A 17,672-nucleotide genomic window follows, 5' to 3' on the forward strand; every position below is an offset into this window, starting at 1 on the left:
ATGCAAATCGTGGAATTTGTCATTTTCTGGTATTAGTCCAGTGCAGGCATAACTAATTACTATAAGCTACATTTAAAAAAAAAAGCTCTGCAAAAGAATAATGGCGAGGTAGTGTTCATGGACCATTCAGGAATCTGACAACAGAGGGGAAGAAACTTCCTGAGTTGTGAGTGTGGATCGTTATGCTCTTGTACGTCCTCCCTGAAGGTAGTAATGAGCTGTTGGTGTGCCTTCCCTGTGATTGTATCAACATGCTGGGCCCAGGATAGATCCTCTGAGATATCAACAGCCAGGAACTTGAAGCTTGTTTGGTGCCTAGGATCAGTGCGAGTAGATTGGATCACTCCCCTGTACAAAAAGAGGAAGAGAGTCCCTGGTAGGGGTAGCGTAGGTCTCCACCTTCCTCCTTGGTTGGTCATTCACTTCTTCATTCCTCCTTCCGGCAGGATGCTCCGTTTCCCGGCATCTCTCCGCACTGCGCTCATTCTCCCGCCCCACTGGATCCCGGTTTGGCTCCCCTGGGCAACGGTGGCGCAGCTGAGAGCCAGAGGATTGAGGGTCATTGACACCGGATCGCAGAGCAGAGTGGCGAGTGTTGGTAACACTCTGTCGAGGGGTGACAGAGTGAGAACCAATCAGTCTGGAACGCAGCTGGCAGGAGTGAGGGTCGGTTACTCCCTACTGAGTGGTAACAGAGTGAGGGTCGGTGACTCTGCATCACACGGGGAAGGAGTGAATCCTGAGGAGCCGGAGCAGATGCCGGACGACTATGAGGAACACTTCATCCCCTTCGACAAGGATGTTCTACTGCAGCTGTTACTGAAGGTATCTTCTGTTGGCGGAGGTGGGGAGCGCTGTCCTGGAGGGTGGTTTGATGGAGGAAGTGGGGTGGACAGGAGCGGCGTTGGGAAGATGGGTCACAGGAGGGAGATCCAGGCAGTGGAAAGGACAGAAATCAGTGGAGGAATGAAGTCCGGGCAGGGGCAGAATTAGAACTGAAATTAGTTTATTATTGTTTCACGTAGAGATGTACAGTGAAAGCTTGTCTTGCGTGCTGTTCTAACCCATCAGTTCATTGCACAGTGCATTGAGGTAGAACAAGGTAAACAAAAACAGAATGCAGAATAAAGTCACACCCTTCCTCCAGTGTGATGGGACAACTCAGTCAACCCCTTCTTCCGCTTTGGGGGAGGCAAGGGCCTCACTGATGACCTTGTGCGAGGAGGCAGAAGCAACCACTGTGAGGCACTACCACAGGGCTCTGGGAGGTTTTCTTCCCCGTCCCCTTTCCGTATAGGGGCGTAACCCAGTGTACTCCTACTGTTCCTGGGCACCAAACACACTGGGTGTGCCATGCTGTACTGAGAGGGAGGGGTTACCCCTGGTTTTGTGGAGGGGGACTGGGATCTTTGGGCATCCTTTACTGGGTGCCTGAGGGCAGAAGCAGAGGACAAGCACCGAGAAATGGAGACAAAGAGACCCTGGGGGAGTGGAGTGAGGGGAGACACACAGAGACACCTAATGCTCTCCCTCCCTGTCCACAGGAAATGAGCTCCACTTCGGAGGAGGCGAGAACCTCACTGAGGACCTTGTGCAAGGAGGCGGAAACAGCTACTGTGAGGCAGTACCACACAGTTCTGGAGCACCTCATGGTGAGGGCACAGTGCTAAACTGTCGCAGGGTGGTAATGGTGTGCAGCAGGGTGCGGGGGACATTCACCACTATATTGCTGCAGGTTGGGAAATAGATTAGCAGGACAGCTAGTGGAGTGGTTAATAGACAACAGACAATGGGTGCAGGAGTAGGCCATTCAGCCCTTCGAGCCAGCACTGCCATTCACTGTGATCATGGCTGATCATCCACAATCAGTATCCTTTTCCTGCCTTCTCCCCATATCCCTTCACTCCGCTATCTTTAAGAGCTCTATCTAACTCTTTTTTGAAAGAATCCAGAGAATTGGCCTCCACTGCCTTCTGAGGCAGAACATTCCACAGAACCACAACCCTCTGTGTGAAAAAGTTTTTCCTCAACTCCATTCTAAATGGTCTACCCCTTATTCTTAAACTGTGGCCTCTGGTTCTGGACTCCCCCAACATCAGGAACAAGTTTCCTGCCTCTAGCGTGTCCAATCCCTTAATAATCTTATATGTTTCAATCAGATCCCCTCTTATCCTTCTAAATTCCAGTGTATACAGCCCCAGTTGCTCCAATCTTTCAACATATCACAGTCCCACCATCCCGGGAATTAACCTCGTGAACCTACATTGCACTCCTTCCATAGCTAGGATGTCCTTCCTCAAATTTGGAGACCAAAACTGTACACAATATTCCAGGTGTGGTCTCACCAGGTTGTGGAGAAAGCAGGTAGTGAGCATTCATTGCTGCCAGAGGGTGTGGGTAAGGCAGGTGCATTGGACTGAGAGATATGGAACAAACAAGCAGATGGGACTAACTTAGATCAGAATCTTGCTCAGCATGGACCACCAGTTGAGCTGAAGAGCCTATTTCCATCGTGTAAGACTCGAAAGCGCTGTTTATTCATTTTCATAGATGCTGCCCGACCCGCTGAGTTCCTCCAGTATTTTGTTAACGTTGGTATCTCCTCCATTTCCCAAATATCTATGTTTACCCCATCTTCCTGCCGCTTTAGCAGTGATGAGCCCTTTTGTCCTTGCCTATCACCCCCATGAGCCTCAGCACCCAACACATTCTTCACCATCGCCAAACATAAGACCATAAGGCATAGGAGCAGAATTAGGCCATTTGGCCCATCGAGTCTGCTCCGCCATTCAATCATGGCTGATACTTTTCTTTCCTCCTCCTCACACCCATTTCCAGGCCTTCTTCCCGTAACCTTTGATACAATGTCCAGTCAAGAATTTATCAATTTATGCCTTAAATACACCCAACGGCCTGGCCTCCACAACTGTACATGGCAACAAATTCCACAATTTCACCACCCTCTGGCTAAAGAAATTTCTCTGCATCTCTGTTTTGAATGGACACCCCTGTATCCTGAGGCTGTGCCCTTTTGTCCTAGACTCTCTAACATCTTTTCCACATCTACTCTGTTTAGGCCTTCTAACTTTCGAAAGGTTTCAATGAGAACACCATCTTTCTGAATTCCAGCAAGGACAGGCCCAGAGCCATCAAACGTTCCTCGTGTGATAACCCTTTCATTCCTGGAATCATCAATGCCAGCACATCTCTTCTAAGATGAAGAGCCCAAAACTACACAATACTCAAGGTGAGGCTTCACCAGCGCCTTATGAAACCTCAGCATCACATCCCCACTCTTATGTTCTAGACCTCTTGAAATAAATGCTAACATTACATTTGCATTCCTCACCACCGACTCAACCTGCAAGTTAACCTTCAGGGTGTCCTGCACAAAGACTCCCAAGTCCCTTTGCATCTCAGATTTTTGGATTTTCTCCCCATTTAGAAAATAGTCCGCCCATTTACTTCTACTACCAATGTGCATGACCATACGTTTTCCAACATGCAATACTACTGCCCCTCCACCAATCTTGGTATCATCTGCAAACAGACCTACCACCAAATATATCTTTACCTTCCCCTCTCCCCCCGCGCCGCCGCCCCCCCAGCTTTCTGCAGGGATTCCCTTGTCCATTCATCCCTCCCAACTAGTCTTCTTCCCAGCACATCCCTGAAAGCGACCAAAGTGCTACACCTCCTCATTCACGTCCCCCCTCACCTCCATTCAGGGCCCCAAACAGACCTTCCAGGTGAAGTGTTGCTGCTGTCTTCTATTGCGCCTGGTACTCCCGATGCAGAATCCACTACATTGGTGAGACCTGTCATAAATTGGGGGACCGCTTCACTGAGCACTATCTGCCAAAAGCAGAACTTCATGGTGGCCAAACATTTTAATTCTAACTCCCATTCCCATTCTGACATGTTGGTCCGTGTCCTCTTGTGCTACGTTGAAGCCGCCCTCAGGGTGGAGGAGCAACACCTTATATTCCATTGGGGTAGCCTCCAACCTGATGGCATGAATATTGATTTCTCCTTCCAGTTTAAAAAAAAATCTCTTTTTGATTTCTCCTACCGAACAGCTTGCAGTAGTGTAGTGGTTAGCACAATGCTTTACAATAGCTGCGACATGTATTCAATTCCTGCTGCTCCCAGTAAGGAGTTTGTATCTTCTCCCTATGCATAGGTGTCCTCCAGGTGCTCCAGTTTCCTCTCACTGTCAAAAGATGTACCAGTTGGTAGGTTATTTGGGCACGGTATATTGTCCCGTATTTAGGCTTGGATTAAATTGGGGCATTGCTGGACAGCACAGCTTGAAGGGCCTATTCCGTGCTGTATCTCAATAAATTAATAATTACATTTTCCCCTCAGTTCCCTCCTTCTATTCCCCCAGACTGTCCTCTTATCTTTTCTCACTTGCCTTTCATCTCCCCCCACCCTGATGCCCCTCCTCCTTTCCTTTCTTCTATGGTCTACTCTCTTCTCCAAGCAGATTTTGTCCTCTCCAGCCCTTTACCTTTCCTACCCACCAAATTTCACTTATCGCCTTCTAGCTATCCTCCTTCCCTCTCCCCTCCTTTTCACTCTGGCATCTTTCCCCCTTTCTTTCCAGTCCTGAAGAAGGGTCTCAGCCCAAAACATCAGCTATTTATTCATTTCCACAGCTCTGCTGAGATCTGGCCCCAGCATTTTGTGTGTGTTACAGCAGGGATACTTTCCTTTATTAGCCAGGGTATTGACTACAAGAACTTATAATAGTACAGCTTGGGAATATGAAGTCATTCTAAACCAATTCAATTAGTAATTAAATGTCCAACTAAACTAGTCCCTTCTGCCTACACAATGTCCATATCCCTCCATTCCCTGCACATTCATCTGCCTTTTAAATGGCTCTGTCGTATCTCATCTACCACCATGCATTCCAGGCACCTACTGCTCTCTGTAAAAACAACAAGTTGCTCCCTCATCTTCTTTGAACTTTTCCCTCTCACCTTAAATGCATTAGAAACCTGGAAAAAGTCTGTCACCTATCTATTTTGCAGGGGATTGGGACGCATAGTGCCAGGACAGTTAGTGGAATGGTTGTTGGGGAAAGTAGATGTTAATCCTAAATCCTTAACCGAAAGGTTGAGCATGGTGAGACTAGTTTTCTGAGTTGTATCTATTTCACTGCAAGGAGTTTTGTAGGTAAGGTGAATGAGCATGGGAACTATGACATTGCAACCGTTAGTGAGATTTAGTTGCAGGAGGGGCTGGACTACCAGCTCAATGTTCTGGGGTTCCATTATTTTAGACATGATAAAGGGAGAGATATTAAAGGGGGAAGGGTGTCATTGCTCATTAGGGAAAATGTTGTGATAATGCTCAGACTGGAGGACTCACCTACTCAGGCTATATGGGTGGAAGTGAGGAATAAGAAGGGAATAACTACATAAATGGGATTATATTATAGACCATCCAATTGTCAATGGGATTTAGAGGAGCAGATTTGGAGATAGCAAGAAAAGTGAGTTTGTGATAGGTGATTTTGTGATAGATGTATTAACATTTCCTAGACAGTAAAAAAACAAGATTGGATAGAGTTTGTCAAATATGTTCAGAAAAGTTTCCATAATCATTAGAGGTCCCAGCTAGGTAGGTGACAGAAGTGTGTGCACAGAAACACTTTTGATTGTAGTGACCATTACTCCATTAGTTTCAACTGAGCTGTGGTGAAGATTAGGTCTAGACCTAGGGTTGAGATTCTAAATTGGAGAAAGGCCAGTTTTGATGGCATTAAGAAGGATCTGGCAAGTGTACATTAGGACAGGTTTTCTGGAAAAGGTGAGCTTCATAAGTGAGCGGCCTTCAAAAGTGAAATTTAGAGAGTAACAGGTCGAGGATCCTTAGTTTTCAGTGGATATTGAGGCATTGGTTAAGAAGAAGGAGGTACATACCAAGTATAGGCAGCAAAGTACAAGTGAAGCACTTGAGAAGTATTAGAAATGCAAGAGAACACTTCAGAGGGAAGTCAGGGTGGCTAAAGGAAGGCATGAGGTTGCTCTACCAAACAAGGTGAAGAGAATCACAAGGGCTTCTACAGATACATTAAGAGCAAATGGATGGCAAGGAACAAAATTGACCCACTTGAGTGTCAGTGTGTTCATCTGTGCAGGGAGCTGAAAGGAGTTCTTACATCTGTAATTTCTTGGTAGATGGACACAGAGTCAATAGAACTAAGGCATAACAGTATCCAGATTATAGAAGGGGAGGTGCTTGCTTGCTGGAGGCAAATTAGGGTGAATAAGCCCCCAGGACCTGACATGATGCCACTTCAGATCTTGTGGCAGACTAGTGCCGAAATTGCGTGGCCCCCAGCAAGCCACAGCTGAGGTGCTGGAGGATAGCTAATGTTGTTCTGTTGTTCAAGAAAGGCTTTAGAAATAAGCTGGGAAATTTAGGACTGTGAATAGTGGGTAAATTATGGGATGGTAATCCAAGGGACAAGTAAGTATTTGAAAGTTGATGAAGGAAAGACAGTGAACATTATCTATATGGACTTAGCAGAATCTTTGACAGGTCCCACAAGGCTGAGTCACTTGGCATTCAGGATGAGGTAGTAAGCTGAATTGAAAATTGACTTAGCGAGAGAAGTAAAAGAGTGATAGTAGATGGTTGCCCCTATGATTGGAGGCCTGTGACTTACAGCACCATCTATACCATGTGGAAAAATTGCAGATTGAATTTAATTCAGACGATTGTAATGTGTTGCACTTTGGGAGGTCAAACTAGGGGGTAGGACTTGCACGGCACAGTGAACAGTAGGGCACTGAGGAGTGTAGTAGAACAGAGGGATCTGGGAAAACAGATCGTAACTCCATGAAAGTGGTATTGGGTTGTAAATGTCACGAACCCCGTGACGGGTTGAAAAGGACCAGCAGAAATGGAACACACCTGGAATCTGGTTCACTATAAATTAAGACTATATTTTTTACTACTATGAATTAATATCATTAAACCAAATAATACAATACAGGTTGTAAACTGTTTTATATATACCCGTAAATGTGTGTGTGGATACAAAAATAATAGTCCAGGAGGTAGATATCAGTCTTACGGTGTCAGGTAAGTTTATGCAGTTCAGTTCACTTTGTGTTGCGTCGAGTTGAATTGATGGAGAGAGAGAGTTAATTGAGTTGATGTTGAAGTTGGCAGCTTTAGTTGCTCTTGCCTGTGAAGTCTTCAGAGTCACTTCGTGTGACCCCCACACAGACACAGGTGGACAGAGCCCCTTCTAGGGAACGACCTACTAACCCACGGCATGGGTTCACCACCAGCAGACCCCCACAGGTAAGCTCTTACCCACACTGGTAATCACGGGTCAAAGTTAAGTGGTCCGTCGCCTCCACCCTCGTGGTGGTCTTAAACTCCACCAGTGGTTTCTCGGGTAGCTTCCCCAGTTCTCTCGTGTCGTGTCTCCTCTGCCGTTATCAGACCAAAGGATCAATTTTTTATAACCCATCCAAAATTCCGGCGTCCGTTAGCTCAAGCACTCTGAGCTGTTACCATGGTGACTTCCCAGCTCGCCTCTCAGCTCATGCCATACTCTCTTTCTCTTTTAGTTGCCTCCTTGTTCATTAGACTGCTGAACTTTCTAGCAGTTTCTCACCTGCGTGACATAAAGAGAGCTTTTGGCACATTGGCCTTCATAAATCAGAATAATGAGTACTGGAGTTGGGATGTTATGTTGAAGATGTACAAGATGTTGATGAGGCCAAATCTGGAATATTATGTGCATTTCTGGTCACCTGCCGACAGGAAATATATCAATAGGATTAAAGGATTGCAGAGAAAATTTATGAGGCTGTTGCTGTAACTTGAGGGCCTGAGTGACAGGGAAAGGTTGTATCGGGTAGAACTCCATTCCCTGGAGTGCAGGAGAATGAGGGGAGATTTGATTAAAATAAAATGAGAGGCTTTTTCCACTGAGGTTGGGTGTGACTAGAACTGTGAATAGAAGAATTCCTTCAGCCGGGGGTGAGAGGGAAAAGCGGGAGAAAGGGTTTGAGGGAAATAAAATCGGCCATGATTACATTGTGGGGCAGACCCAACAGGCAAAATAGCCTAATTCTGCTCCTATAATTGAATAGTCCTACAGCCTCCTACATTTGCAGTGCTACGTTTATTATATCCAGACTTATGGAAGTGAATGCTGGACCATTTCCCCAGCAATGGAAAAGAGACCAGAAGCAACTGAATTATGGTTCTACAGGAGAATGTTAAAAATATCACGGACCACACACACATCAAATGAAGAAGTTATCAGAAGAGCCCAAGCAGTTCGATCACTCATACCAACAATAAGAGAAAGACAACTCAGATTCCTAGGACACATCATGCGGAAAGATGAACTAGAAAAACACATACTCTCTGGGAAGATTGAGGGGAACTTGGAGGAAGACCTCGGCTTATGTACATCAAAAGCACAGCCAGGTGGCTACACATCGAGGAAATGGAAGTCATCCAAAAAACGAAGAATAGATCTATATGGAAAACCGTGGTCACCGAAATCCGCATTGGATATGGTTCCTAGACAGACAGACAGACAGCCTGCTCCTCGACTGTATGAATCTCACTCAGTCCTCTGCAGTGTGCTCTGATGTCGGAGAAAGACTGTTCCTATTTCAATGGGATCATCAAACCCTTCTTACACAACTCCCCTGAAACAATAAAAACTGAAGAGAAAAAAAAATGGAAATGCTGGAAATACTCAGCACAAGACCACGAGATATATGAGCAGAATGAAGCATTTGCAGGCCAGGCCTTGCGAAGAAGCCTTGTCAAAATCAGAATCAGGTTTATATCACTGGTGTATGTCATAACATACCAACCAATACCCCAACCCTACCGTCCCCCATCTGGTAGATCAGGGCCTCATCTTGAACAATTTTCCTTCGGCTCCTACTTTCTCCAAACCCGAGGGGTAGCCATGGGCGCTTGCATGGGCCCAAGCTATGCCTGTCTCTTCATCAGCTATGTAGAACGGTCTGTGTTCGAAGCTTTCCCCATTGTACTCACCAACTCTTTCTCCACTACTCTGACGACTGCATTTGCACTGCTTCTCATGCACCCATGCACTCATCAATTTTGCCTCTAACTTCCACCCTGCCCTTAAATTCACTCGGGCCATCTCTGACACTTTCCTACCTTTTCTTGATCTCTCTCTCACCATCTCTGCGTACGAACGGTCAACCGACATCTTTTATAAACCTACTGAATCCTGTATTTGTCTGAACTATACCTCTTCCCACCCTGTATCTTGTAAAACCTTTTCTCAGTTTCTTTGCCTTCACCTCATCTGTTCGCAGGATGCGGCTTTCCAATCCAGGACATCGGAAATGTTCTCCTTCTTAAAAGAATGGCGTTTCCCTCCCTCTTCTATTGATGCTGCCCTCATCCGCATCTCCTCCATTTCCCGTACATCTACATTCGCAGTATCTTCTGGCTGTTGTAATAGTAATAGAGTTCCTCTTGTCCTTGCCTATCACTCCATCTGCCTCCATTTGCACAAACAGGGAAAATCTGCAGATGCTAGAAATCTGAGCAACAGACACAAAATGCAGGAGGAACTCACCAGGCCAGGGAGCATCTATTGGGGGAAAAAAGTACAGTCGACATTTTGGGCCGAAACCGTCCAACATTTTGTGTGTGTCTCCATATCCAAAACATTATCCTCTGCAACTACTGCCATCTCCAAAGGGACTCTACCACTAAACATGTCTTTACCTCCCTCCCCTCTCTGTAAGGATTGCGCCCTCTGTGAATCCCTTGTCCATTTGTTCCTCTCCATTAACCTCCCTCCACGCACTTATCCTTGCAAGCTGCCTAAGTGCTACGCCTGCCCATATACCACCTCCCTCACCTCCATTCAGGGCCTCAATCAGTCCCTCCAGGAGAGTCAACAGTTCAGCTACGAATCTGCTGGGATCTTGTATTGTGTCCGTTGGGGGACAGCTACGTCCAGCACCGTCACACCATCCGCCTGAAGCAGGACTTCCCAGTAGCTAAACATTTTAATTACTGTTCCCATTCCGACGTGTCGATCCATGGCCTCCTCTTGTGCCAGATGAACCCATCTTCGATGGAGGAACTGCACCCTATATTCCATCTGAGTATCACACAACCTGATGGTATGAATATCGATTTCTCCTTCTGGTGAACAAAATTTCCCTCCCCCTTCCTTTATTCGCCGCACATTTACTTCTTCTCACCTGTTTATTACTTCCCGCTGGGTCCCCCCTCCTTCCCTTTCTCCCATTGTCCACCCTCCTCAATCAGATTATTTTCTTCTCTAGCCTTTCACCTTTCCCACCCACCTGGCTTCACCTATCACCTTTCAGCCAGCCTCTTTCCCCTCACCCCCCACTTTTTAATTCGCGCATTCTTCCCCCCTCCCCCACTTCCCCCTCAGTCCTGAAGAAGGATATTGCCTGAAGTGTCTACTGTTTACGCTTTCCCATAGATGCTGCCTAACCTGCTGAGTTCCTATGTGTTGCTTTGGATTTCCAGCATCTGCAGATGTTTGGCAAATGTACGGTTGTACATTTTGGAAGAAGAAATAATCAGGCAGATTATTATTTAGATGGGGAGAAAATTCAAAAATCGGAAGTGCAAAGGGACTTGGGGGTCCTCATGCAGGATACCCTGAAGGTTAACCACCAAGTTGGATCGGCGGTAAGGAAAGCGAATGCTATGTTGGCATTCATTTCAAGAGGAATAGTGTATAAGAGTAAGGAGGTGTTGATGAGGCTCTATGGGGCATTAGTGAGTCCTCATTTGGAATACTGTGTGCAGTTTTGGGCCCCCTATCTTAGAAAGGATATACTGATGTTGGAGAGAGTTCAGAGAAGATTTACGAGGATGATTCCTGGAATGCAGGGTCTAATATATGAGGAGCGTCTGTCGGCTCTTGGATTGAATGAGAGGGGATCTCATAGAAACGTTTCGAATGTTGAAAGGGTTGGACAGAGTAGATGTGGAAAGGTTGTTTCCCTTGGTGGGTGAGTCCAGGACAAGAAGCCATAGTCTTAGAATTAGAGGGTACCCAGTTAAAACAGAGATGAGGAGAAATTTTTTTAGCCAGAGGGTCGTGGATTTGTGGAATTCGTTGCCACATATGGCTGTGGAGGCCCGATCATTGAGGGTGTTTAAGGAGGAGATTGACAGGTATCTAATTAGTCAGGGTATCAAGGGATATGGGGAAAAAGCCGGAAATTGGAACTAGATGGGTGAATAGTTTAACTCATGGGGGAGCTGCGGAGCAGACTCGATGGACCGAATGGCCTACTTCTGCTCCTTTGTCTTGTGTGATCTCGTGTGATGTTCTTGTTTGTTGTAAAATATGTTGCTTTGCAGCAGCAGTACTTTGCAATACATAATTTAAGCTATAAATTGCAATAATATATATCTATATATACACTTATTGTGTGTGTGTATATATGTATGCAGATATGTGTACTACCTCAATATTTTTATTTCAATTTTTGCACTACATAATTTATCTGTGTAATTCAGTTTTTCCTATTATTTATTCCATTGTACTGCTATAAAATCAACATATTTCATGTCATTAGCATGTGATATTAAACCTGATTCTGATGTATATGTATGTTTGTATGTCACAGTCATACTTTATTAATCCTGGGGGAAATTGGTTTTCGTTACAGTTGCTCCATAAATAATAGTAATAGAACCATAAATAGTTAAATAAAAAAAGTAATATGTAAATTATGAAATAAGTCCAGGACCAGCCTATTGACTCAGGATGTCTGACCCTCCAAGGGAGGAGTTGTAAATTTTGATGGCCACAGACAGGAATGACTTCTGATGACGCTCAGTGCTGCATCTCGGTGGAATGAGTCTCTGGCTGAATGTACTCCTGTGCCCACCCAGTACATTATGTAGTGGATGGGAGACATTGACCAAGATGGCACGCAACTTAGACAGCGTCCTCTTTTCAGACACCACCGTGAGAGAGTCCAGTTCCATGCCCACAACATCACTGGCCTTACGAATGAGCTTGTTGATTCTGTTGGTGTCTGCCACCCTCAGCCTGCTACCCCAGCACACAACAGCAAACGTGATAGCACTGGCCACCACAGACTCGTAGAACATCCTCAGCATCGTCTGGCAGATGTTAAAGAACCTCAGTCTCCTCGGAAATAGAGATGACTCTGACCCTTCTTGTAGACAGCCTCAGTGTTCTTTGACCAGTCCAGTTTATTGTCAATTCGTATCCCCAGGTATTTGTAATCCTCCACCATGTCCACACTGACCCCCTGGATGGAAACAGGGGTCACCGGTGCCTTAGCCCTCCCCAGGTCTACCACCAGCTCCTTAGTCTTTTTCACATTAAGCTGCAGATAATTCTGCTCACACCATGTGACAAAGTTTCCTACTGTAGCCCTGTACTCAGCCTCATCTCCCTTGCTGATACATCCAACTATGGCAGAGTCATCCGAAAACTTCTGAAGATGACAAGACTCTGTGCAGTAGAGTAAATGGTGAAGAGAAAGGGAGACAAGACAGTCCCCTGTGGAGCCCCAGTGCTGCTGATCACTCTGTTGGACACACACTGTTGCAAGCACACGTACAGTGGTCTGCCAGTCAGGTAATCAAGAATCCATGACACCAGGGAAGCATCCACCTGCATCGCTGTCAGTTTCTCCCCCAGCAGAGCAGGGCGGATGGTGTTGAACGCACTGGAGAAGTCAAAAAACATGACCCTCACAGTGCTCGTTGGCTTGTCCAGGTGGGCGTAGACACGGTTCAGCAGGAAGACGATGGCATCCTCAACTCCTAGTTGCGGCTGGTAGGCAAACTGGAGGGGATCTAAGTGTGGTCTGATCATAGGCCGGAGCAGCTCCAGAACAAGTCTCTCCAGGGTCTTCATGATGTGGGAGGTCAATGCCACCGGTCTGTAGTCATTGAGGCCGCTGGGGCGCGGCGTCTTCGGCACAGGGACGAGGCAGGACATCTTCCACAATACAGGAACTCTCCGGAGCCTCAGGCTCAGGTTGAATACATGGCGAAGTACTCCACATAGCTGAGGGGCTATAATTAAATAGTGCAAAAAAAAAAGCATTAAGAAAACAAATGGTGAGGTAGTGTACATGGGTTCATTGTCCATTCAGAAATCTGATAGTGGAGGGAAAGGAACTGTGTCTAAAACTTTGTGTGTCTTCAGGCGCCTATACCTCCTTCCAGTATTAGCAATGAGAAGAGGACATGCCCTGGGTGATGGGGGCCCTTAATGACAGATGCTGCCTTTTTGAGCTATCACTTATTGAAGATGTCCTCGATGCTGGGGAGGTTAGTGCCTGTAATGGAGCTGGATGAGTTTGCAACTTTCTGCAGCTTTTTCCAATTCTGTGCAGTGGCCCTTCCGTACCAGATGGATGTAACCATTTAGAATGCTCTCCACGATACATCAATAGAAATTTGCAAGTGTCTTTGGTGGCATACCAAATGTCCTCAAACTCCTAATGAACCTCTTCATCAGCATATGAAACTTCAGAATATCATCTGCAGTTCTGGCCATTGCACTGTAGGGAGGATGTGGAGGCTTCGGAGAAGATGCTGAAGTGATTTCCCAGATGTTGCCTGAATGAAATGTATGAGATCTGATGAGGGGGATAGACTGGGATTGTTTTCTCTAGAGCAGGGGTGGCCAACCTTTTACATTCCATGTGTCAATTTTTTCACGCACGAGTTCAGATGCGATTTTTTTTTCACGCACGAGTTCTATGTTAACATATTTTTCCAAGAATTGAATGGGGGTACAAGAGTTGTATGGCACATCTGAACTCGTGAGTGAAAAAATTGACACATGGAATGTAAAAGGTTGACCGCCCCTGCTCTAGAGTATCTTAGGGGTGACCAGAGAGAAGTGCATGAAATCACGAGAGGCCTGATATGGTGGTGAGTCAGTCTTTTCCCCAGAGTAGAAATGTAATGACAAGTGGAGTTTTGTCATATGCTCAAGTACATGTCTACATGGTTGCAATGAAAATCTTGGTTTGTAATGTCATCACAGGAACAAAGCTCAAAGTAAATTTGTTATCAATGTGCATGCAGTATATGTCACCATATACAACCCTGAGATCTATTTTCTTGTGGGCACACTCAGTGAATCCAAGAGAAAATGATAGATAGGTACTTTATTGATCCCCCAAGGAAATTACAGTGTCACAGTAGCATTACAACTGCACAGATATACAAACATTAGAAGAGAAGTAAGAAAGAATAAAAAATAAGTTCCCTCAAACAGTCTAACAGGAGGGGGTCATCACTTCCCCAGCTATAGCTTGACTCATTGAAGAGCCTAAAGGCCAAGGGTAAGAATGACCTCGTATAGCGCTCTTTGGAGCAGCGCAGTTGTATTAGTCCAATACTAAAAGTGCTCCTGTCTTCAGACAAGGTGAGAAACAAGGTGCAGAGGGTGAGAAACATTCCTAGGATTTTGCGTAGGGTCCTTCGTTCTCCCACAGCCTCCAGTGTGTCCAGTTTGACTCCTATAATAGAGCCAGCCTGTTGATCAGTGTTTTTTAAAAAAAGCGCCAAATTAAATCCACTGTGATTCAGTGTTCTGAAACAATAAAATACGGTACAAGGGGGGTGAATGCTACTTAAAGGCACTATCTAATGTTAATGCAAAAAGGGCATTTTCCCCTCGGGCTGGATGAGACTAGAACTACAGGTCATACTAGGTTTAGGGTGAAAGGTAAAATATTTAAGGGGAGTCAGAGGGAGAACTTCCTCACTCAAGGGGTGGTGTGAGAGTGGACAGAGCTGCCAGCAGAAGCAGTAGATGTGGGTTCATTTAAGAGAGGTTTGGATAGGCGCATGGATGGCAAGAGCTTGACAGCTCTGATGCAGGTATGGGTAGATGGGACCAGGCAGAAAACTGGGCTAGTATGGACTATATGGACCAAAGGGTCTTTTTCTGAGCTGCAGTGCTCTGAGATGTGCAGGACAACCTTTTTTTTAAACACAGATAGCAGTGGATGCTTCAAAATATTGAACACCAGAGGGCATTGGTTTGAAGCGAGAGGGTGAAGTTCAAAGGAGATTTATGAGGCAAGTTTCTTTACATGGAGGGTAGTGGGTGTATCAGTTACTAGACGGCACAGGTTTAAGGTGAGAGGGGAAAATTTTAAAGGAGATTCAGAGAGCAAGCCCTTATACAGTAATGTGGAAATGTCAAATCTAAAAGGCATAGGTTAACAGCGGGAGGGTGAAGTTCAGAGGAAATTTACCAAGTAAGTTTCTGCACACAGAGACTGGTGGCTGTGTCAAATACCAGAGGGCACAGGTCGAAGGTTGGGTTTCTTCCACTACTGGACAGGCTGCAGTCAGATTGGGTGAGGAAATCCCTCAATTATTGCAGTCGTCTATCACCACAGTGGACCACATGAGTGGCAACAGTCTTAATAGTTTTAAGAGGGTGCCATGGTGGCATAGCGGGTAACGCAGTACTGTCATAGCTCAAGACTTTGGAGTTCAATTCTGACGCTACCTGCAAGGAGTTTGTGTGTTCCCTGTAAATGTGTGGGTTTCCTCCAGGTGCTCCGGTTTCCTCCTACGTTCCAAAGATGTACTAGTTAGTAGGTTAATTGGTCGTTGTAAATTGTCTTGTGATTAGGCTAGGATTAAATAGGTGGGTTGCTGGGTGGAGTGGCTCATTGGGCTGGAAGGGCTTGTTCCATGCATATCTTCGAATTAAAAAAAATATAAAAATCAATGTTAAATACTACAGATCGAATACTAAAGTTTAAAGGAGATTTGAGGTGAGTTTTTTTGTATGGAATGGTGAGTGTATTTAATACCAAAGGGCATAGGTTTAAGATAGGGAGGAGCACAGTTAGAAACATAGAAAACCTGCATTACAATACAGGCCCTTCGGCCCACAATGCTGTACCGAAAATGCCCTTACCTTAGAAATTACTTAGGGTTACCCATAGCCCTCTATTTTTCTGACCTCCATGTACCTATCCAGGAGTCTCTTAAAAGACCCTATCGTATCCGCCTCCACCACCCTCGCTGGCAGCCCATTCCACACTCTCACCACTCTCTGCATAAAAAAAAATTACCCTGACGTCTCCTCTGTACCTACTTCCAAGCACCTTAAAACTGTGCCCTCTTGTGCTAGCCATTTCAGCTCTGGGGAAAAAGCCTCTGACAATCCACACAATCAATGCCTCTCATCATCTTATATACCTCTATCAGGTCACCTCTCATCCTATGTCGCTCCAAGGAAAAAAGGCCTAGTTCACTCTACCTATTCCCATAAGTCATGCTCCCCAATCCAGGCAACATCCTTGTAAATCTCCTCTGCACCCTTTCTATAGTTTCCACATCCTTCCGATAGTGAGGTGACCAGAACTGAGCACAGTACTCCAAGTGGGGTCTGACCAGGGTCCTATATAGCTGCAACATTACCTCTCAACTCACTCCCACGATTGATGAAGGCCAATACACTGTATGCTTTCTTAACCACAGAGTCAACCTGTGCAGCAGCTTTGACTGTCCTATGGCAGTGGTCCCCAACCACTGGGACGCGGACCGATACCGGGCCATGAGGAAACGATATGAGTCAAGTGCACCTTAACTCATTCCCTGTCACGCCCACTGTTGAACTTGAACACACGCGAGGTCATTACCCACGCGTGGATATCAGTCGGTCATTAACCTACAACTACTCGATGAGTAAAAAACAAACGTCGCTTGAGAGCTTCTTTGGAAGAGATGGTAGGGGACATAAAAGGCCTAATGATGATGATAACGCAGACACAGCTGAGGCTGAGACTGCAAAAAAAAATAAAGCTTCCTTCAACAGAAAATATGAGGAGTTGTACATAAAATATGGCTTTATTGCGACCGGTGACTCGCATGCTCCAAGCCCCCTGTGTGTGATATGTGGAGACAAGCTGTCTAATAAGGCAATGAAGCCCTCACAACTGCTTCAGCACCTGGAGTCCAAGCACCCTGCACTTAAAGACAAACCCGTTGAGTTTTTTTGAGGGGAGAAAACGTGAGCAAGCGGGACAGAAGCAAGTGCTGAGAGCCACCACCTCCACAAATGCTGCTGCTCTGAGAGCGTCGTACTTAGTGGCTAGCCGTATTGCTAAGGCTAGGAAGCCTTTCACTGTTGGTGAAGAATTGATTCTGCCTGCTGCCAAGGACATGTGTCGTGAACTGTTGGGAGAAGCTGCAGCTAACAAGATGGCACAGGTTTCTCTTTCAGCGACCACAGTTTCAAGGAGAATCGATGACATAGCGGAGGACATCGAAGCACAGCCGTTGGAACGGTAACGAGTCTGGTTTCACTACCCATGTCAAAGAGGTTGCTCCTGAATGCCGGTCTACACACTGTGTCACACACAGAAATGCTGGCGAGCTGAAAAATGTCACCTGATCTTAACAGTGTATTGAGTGCATTGTTGAAGTTATCAATCACATCAAAGCAAAAGCCCTTAACTCACGTCTGTTTGAGCAGCTTTGCGAGGAAATGGATGCAGAGTACAAACGCCTTCTCTTACACACTGAAGTCAGGTGGCTATCAAGGGGGAAAGCCGTGGCCAGGGTTTTTGAGTTAAGAGAGCAGCTACAGAGATTTCTTTCAGGGAAAAAGTCAC

At 45.8% G+C, this 17,672-nt stretch overlaps 1 protein-coding gene across 2 annotated transcripts in view; it reads left to right on the top strand.

Annotated features, from left to right (window-relative positions):
• The window catches only part of LOC140190268 (transmembrane protein 143-like), a 77,988-nt gene that overhangs the window by 5,148 nt on the left and 55,168 nt on the right, over window positions 1–17,672 (top strand). For both annotated transcript variants that reach the window (XR_011883575.1, XM_072246848.1), the window contains exons 2-3: window positions 447–825; window positions 1,545–1,652. Coding sequence is in view for 1 of the 2 variants with exons in the window: in XM_072246848.1 (XP_072102949.1) it covers window positions 448–825; window positions 1,545–1,652 (486 nt within the window). In the remaining variant the exon portion in view is untranslated. The remainder of the gene's footprint in view (window positions 1–446; window positions 826–1,544; window positions 1,653–17,672) is intronic.

This window comes from Mobula birostris, chromosome 29 (genome assembly GCF_030028105.1).
Source record: "Mobula birostris isolate sMobBir1 chromosome 29, sMobBir1.hap1, whole genome shotgun sequence".
Taxonomy (NCBI): Eukaryota; Metazoa; Chordata; class Chondrichthyes; order Myliobatiformes; family Myliobatidae; genus Mobula; species Mobula birostris.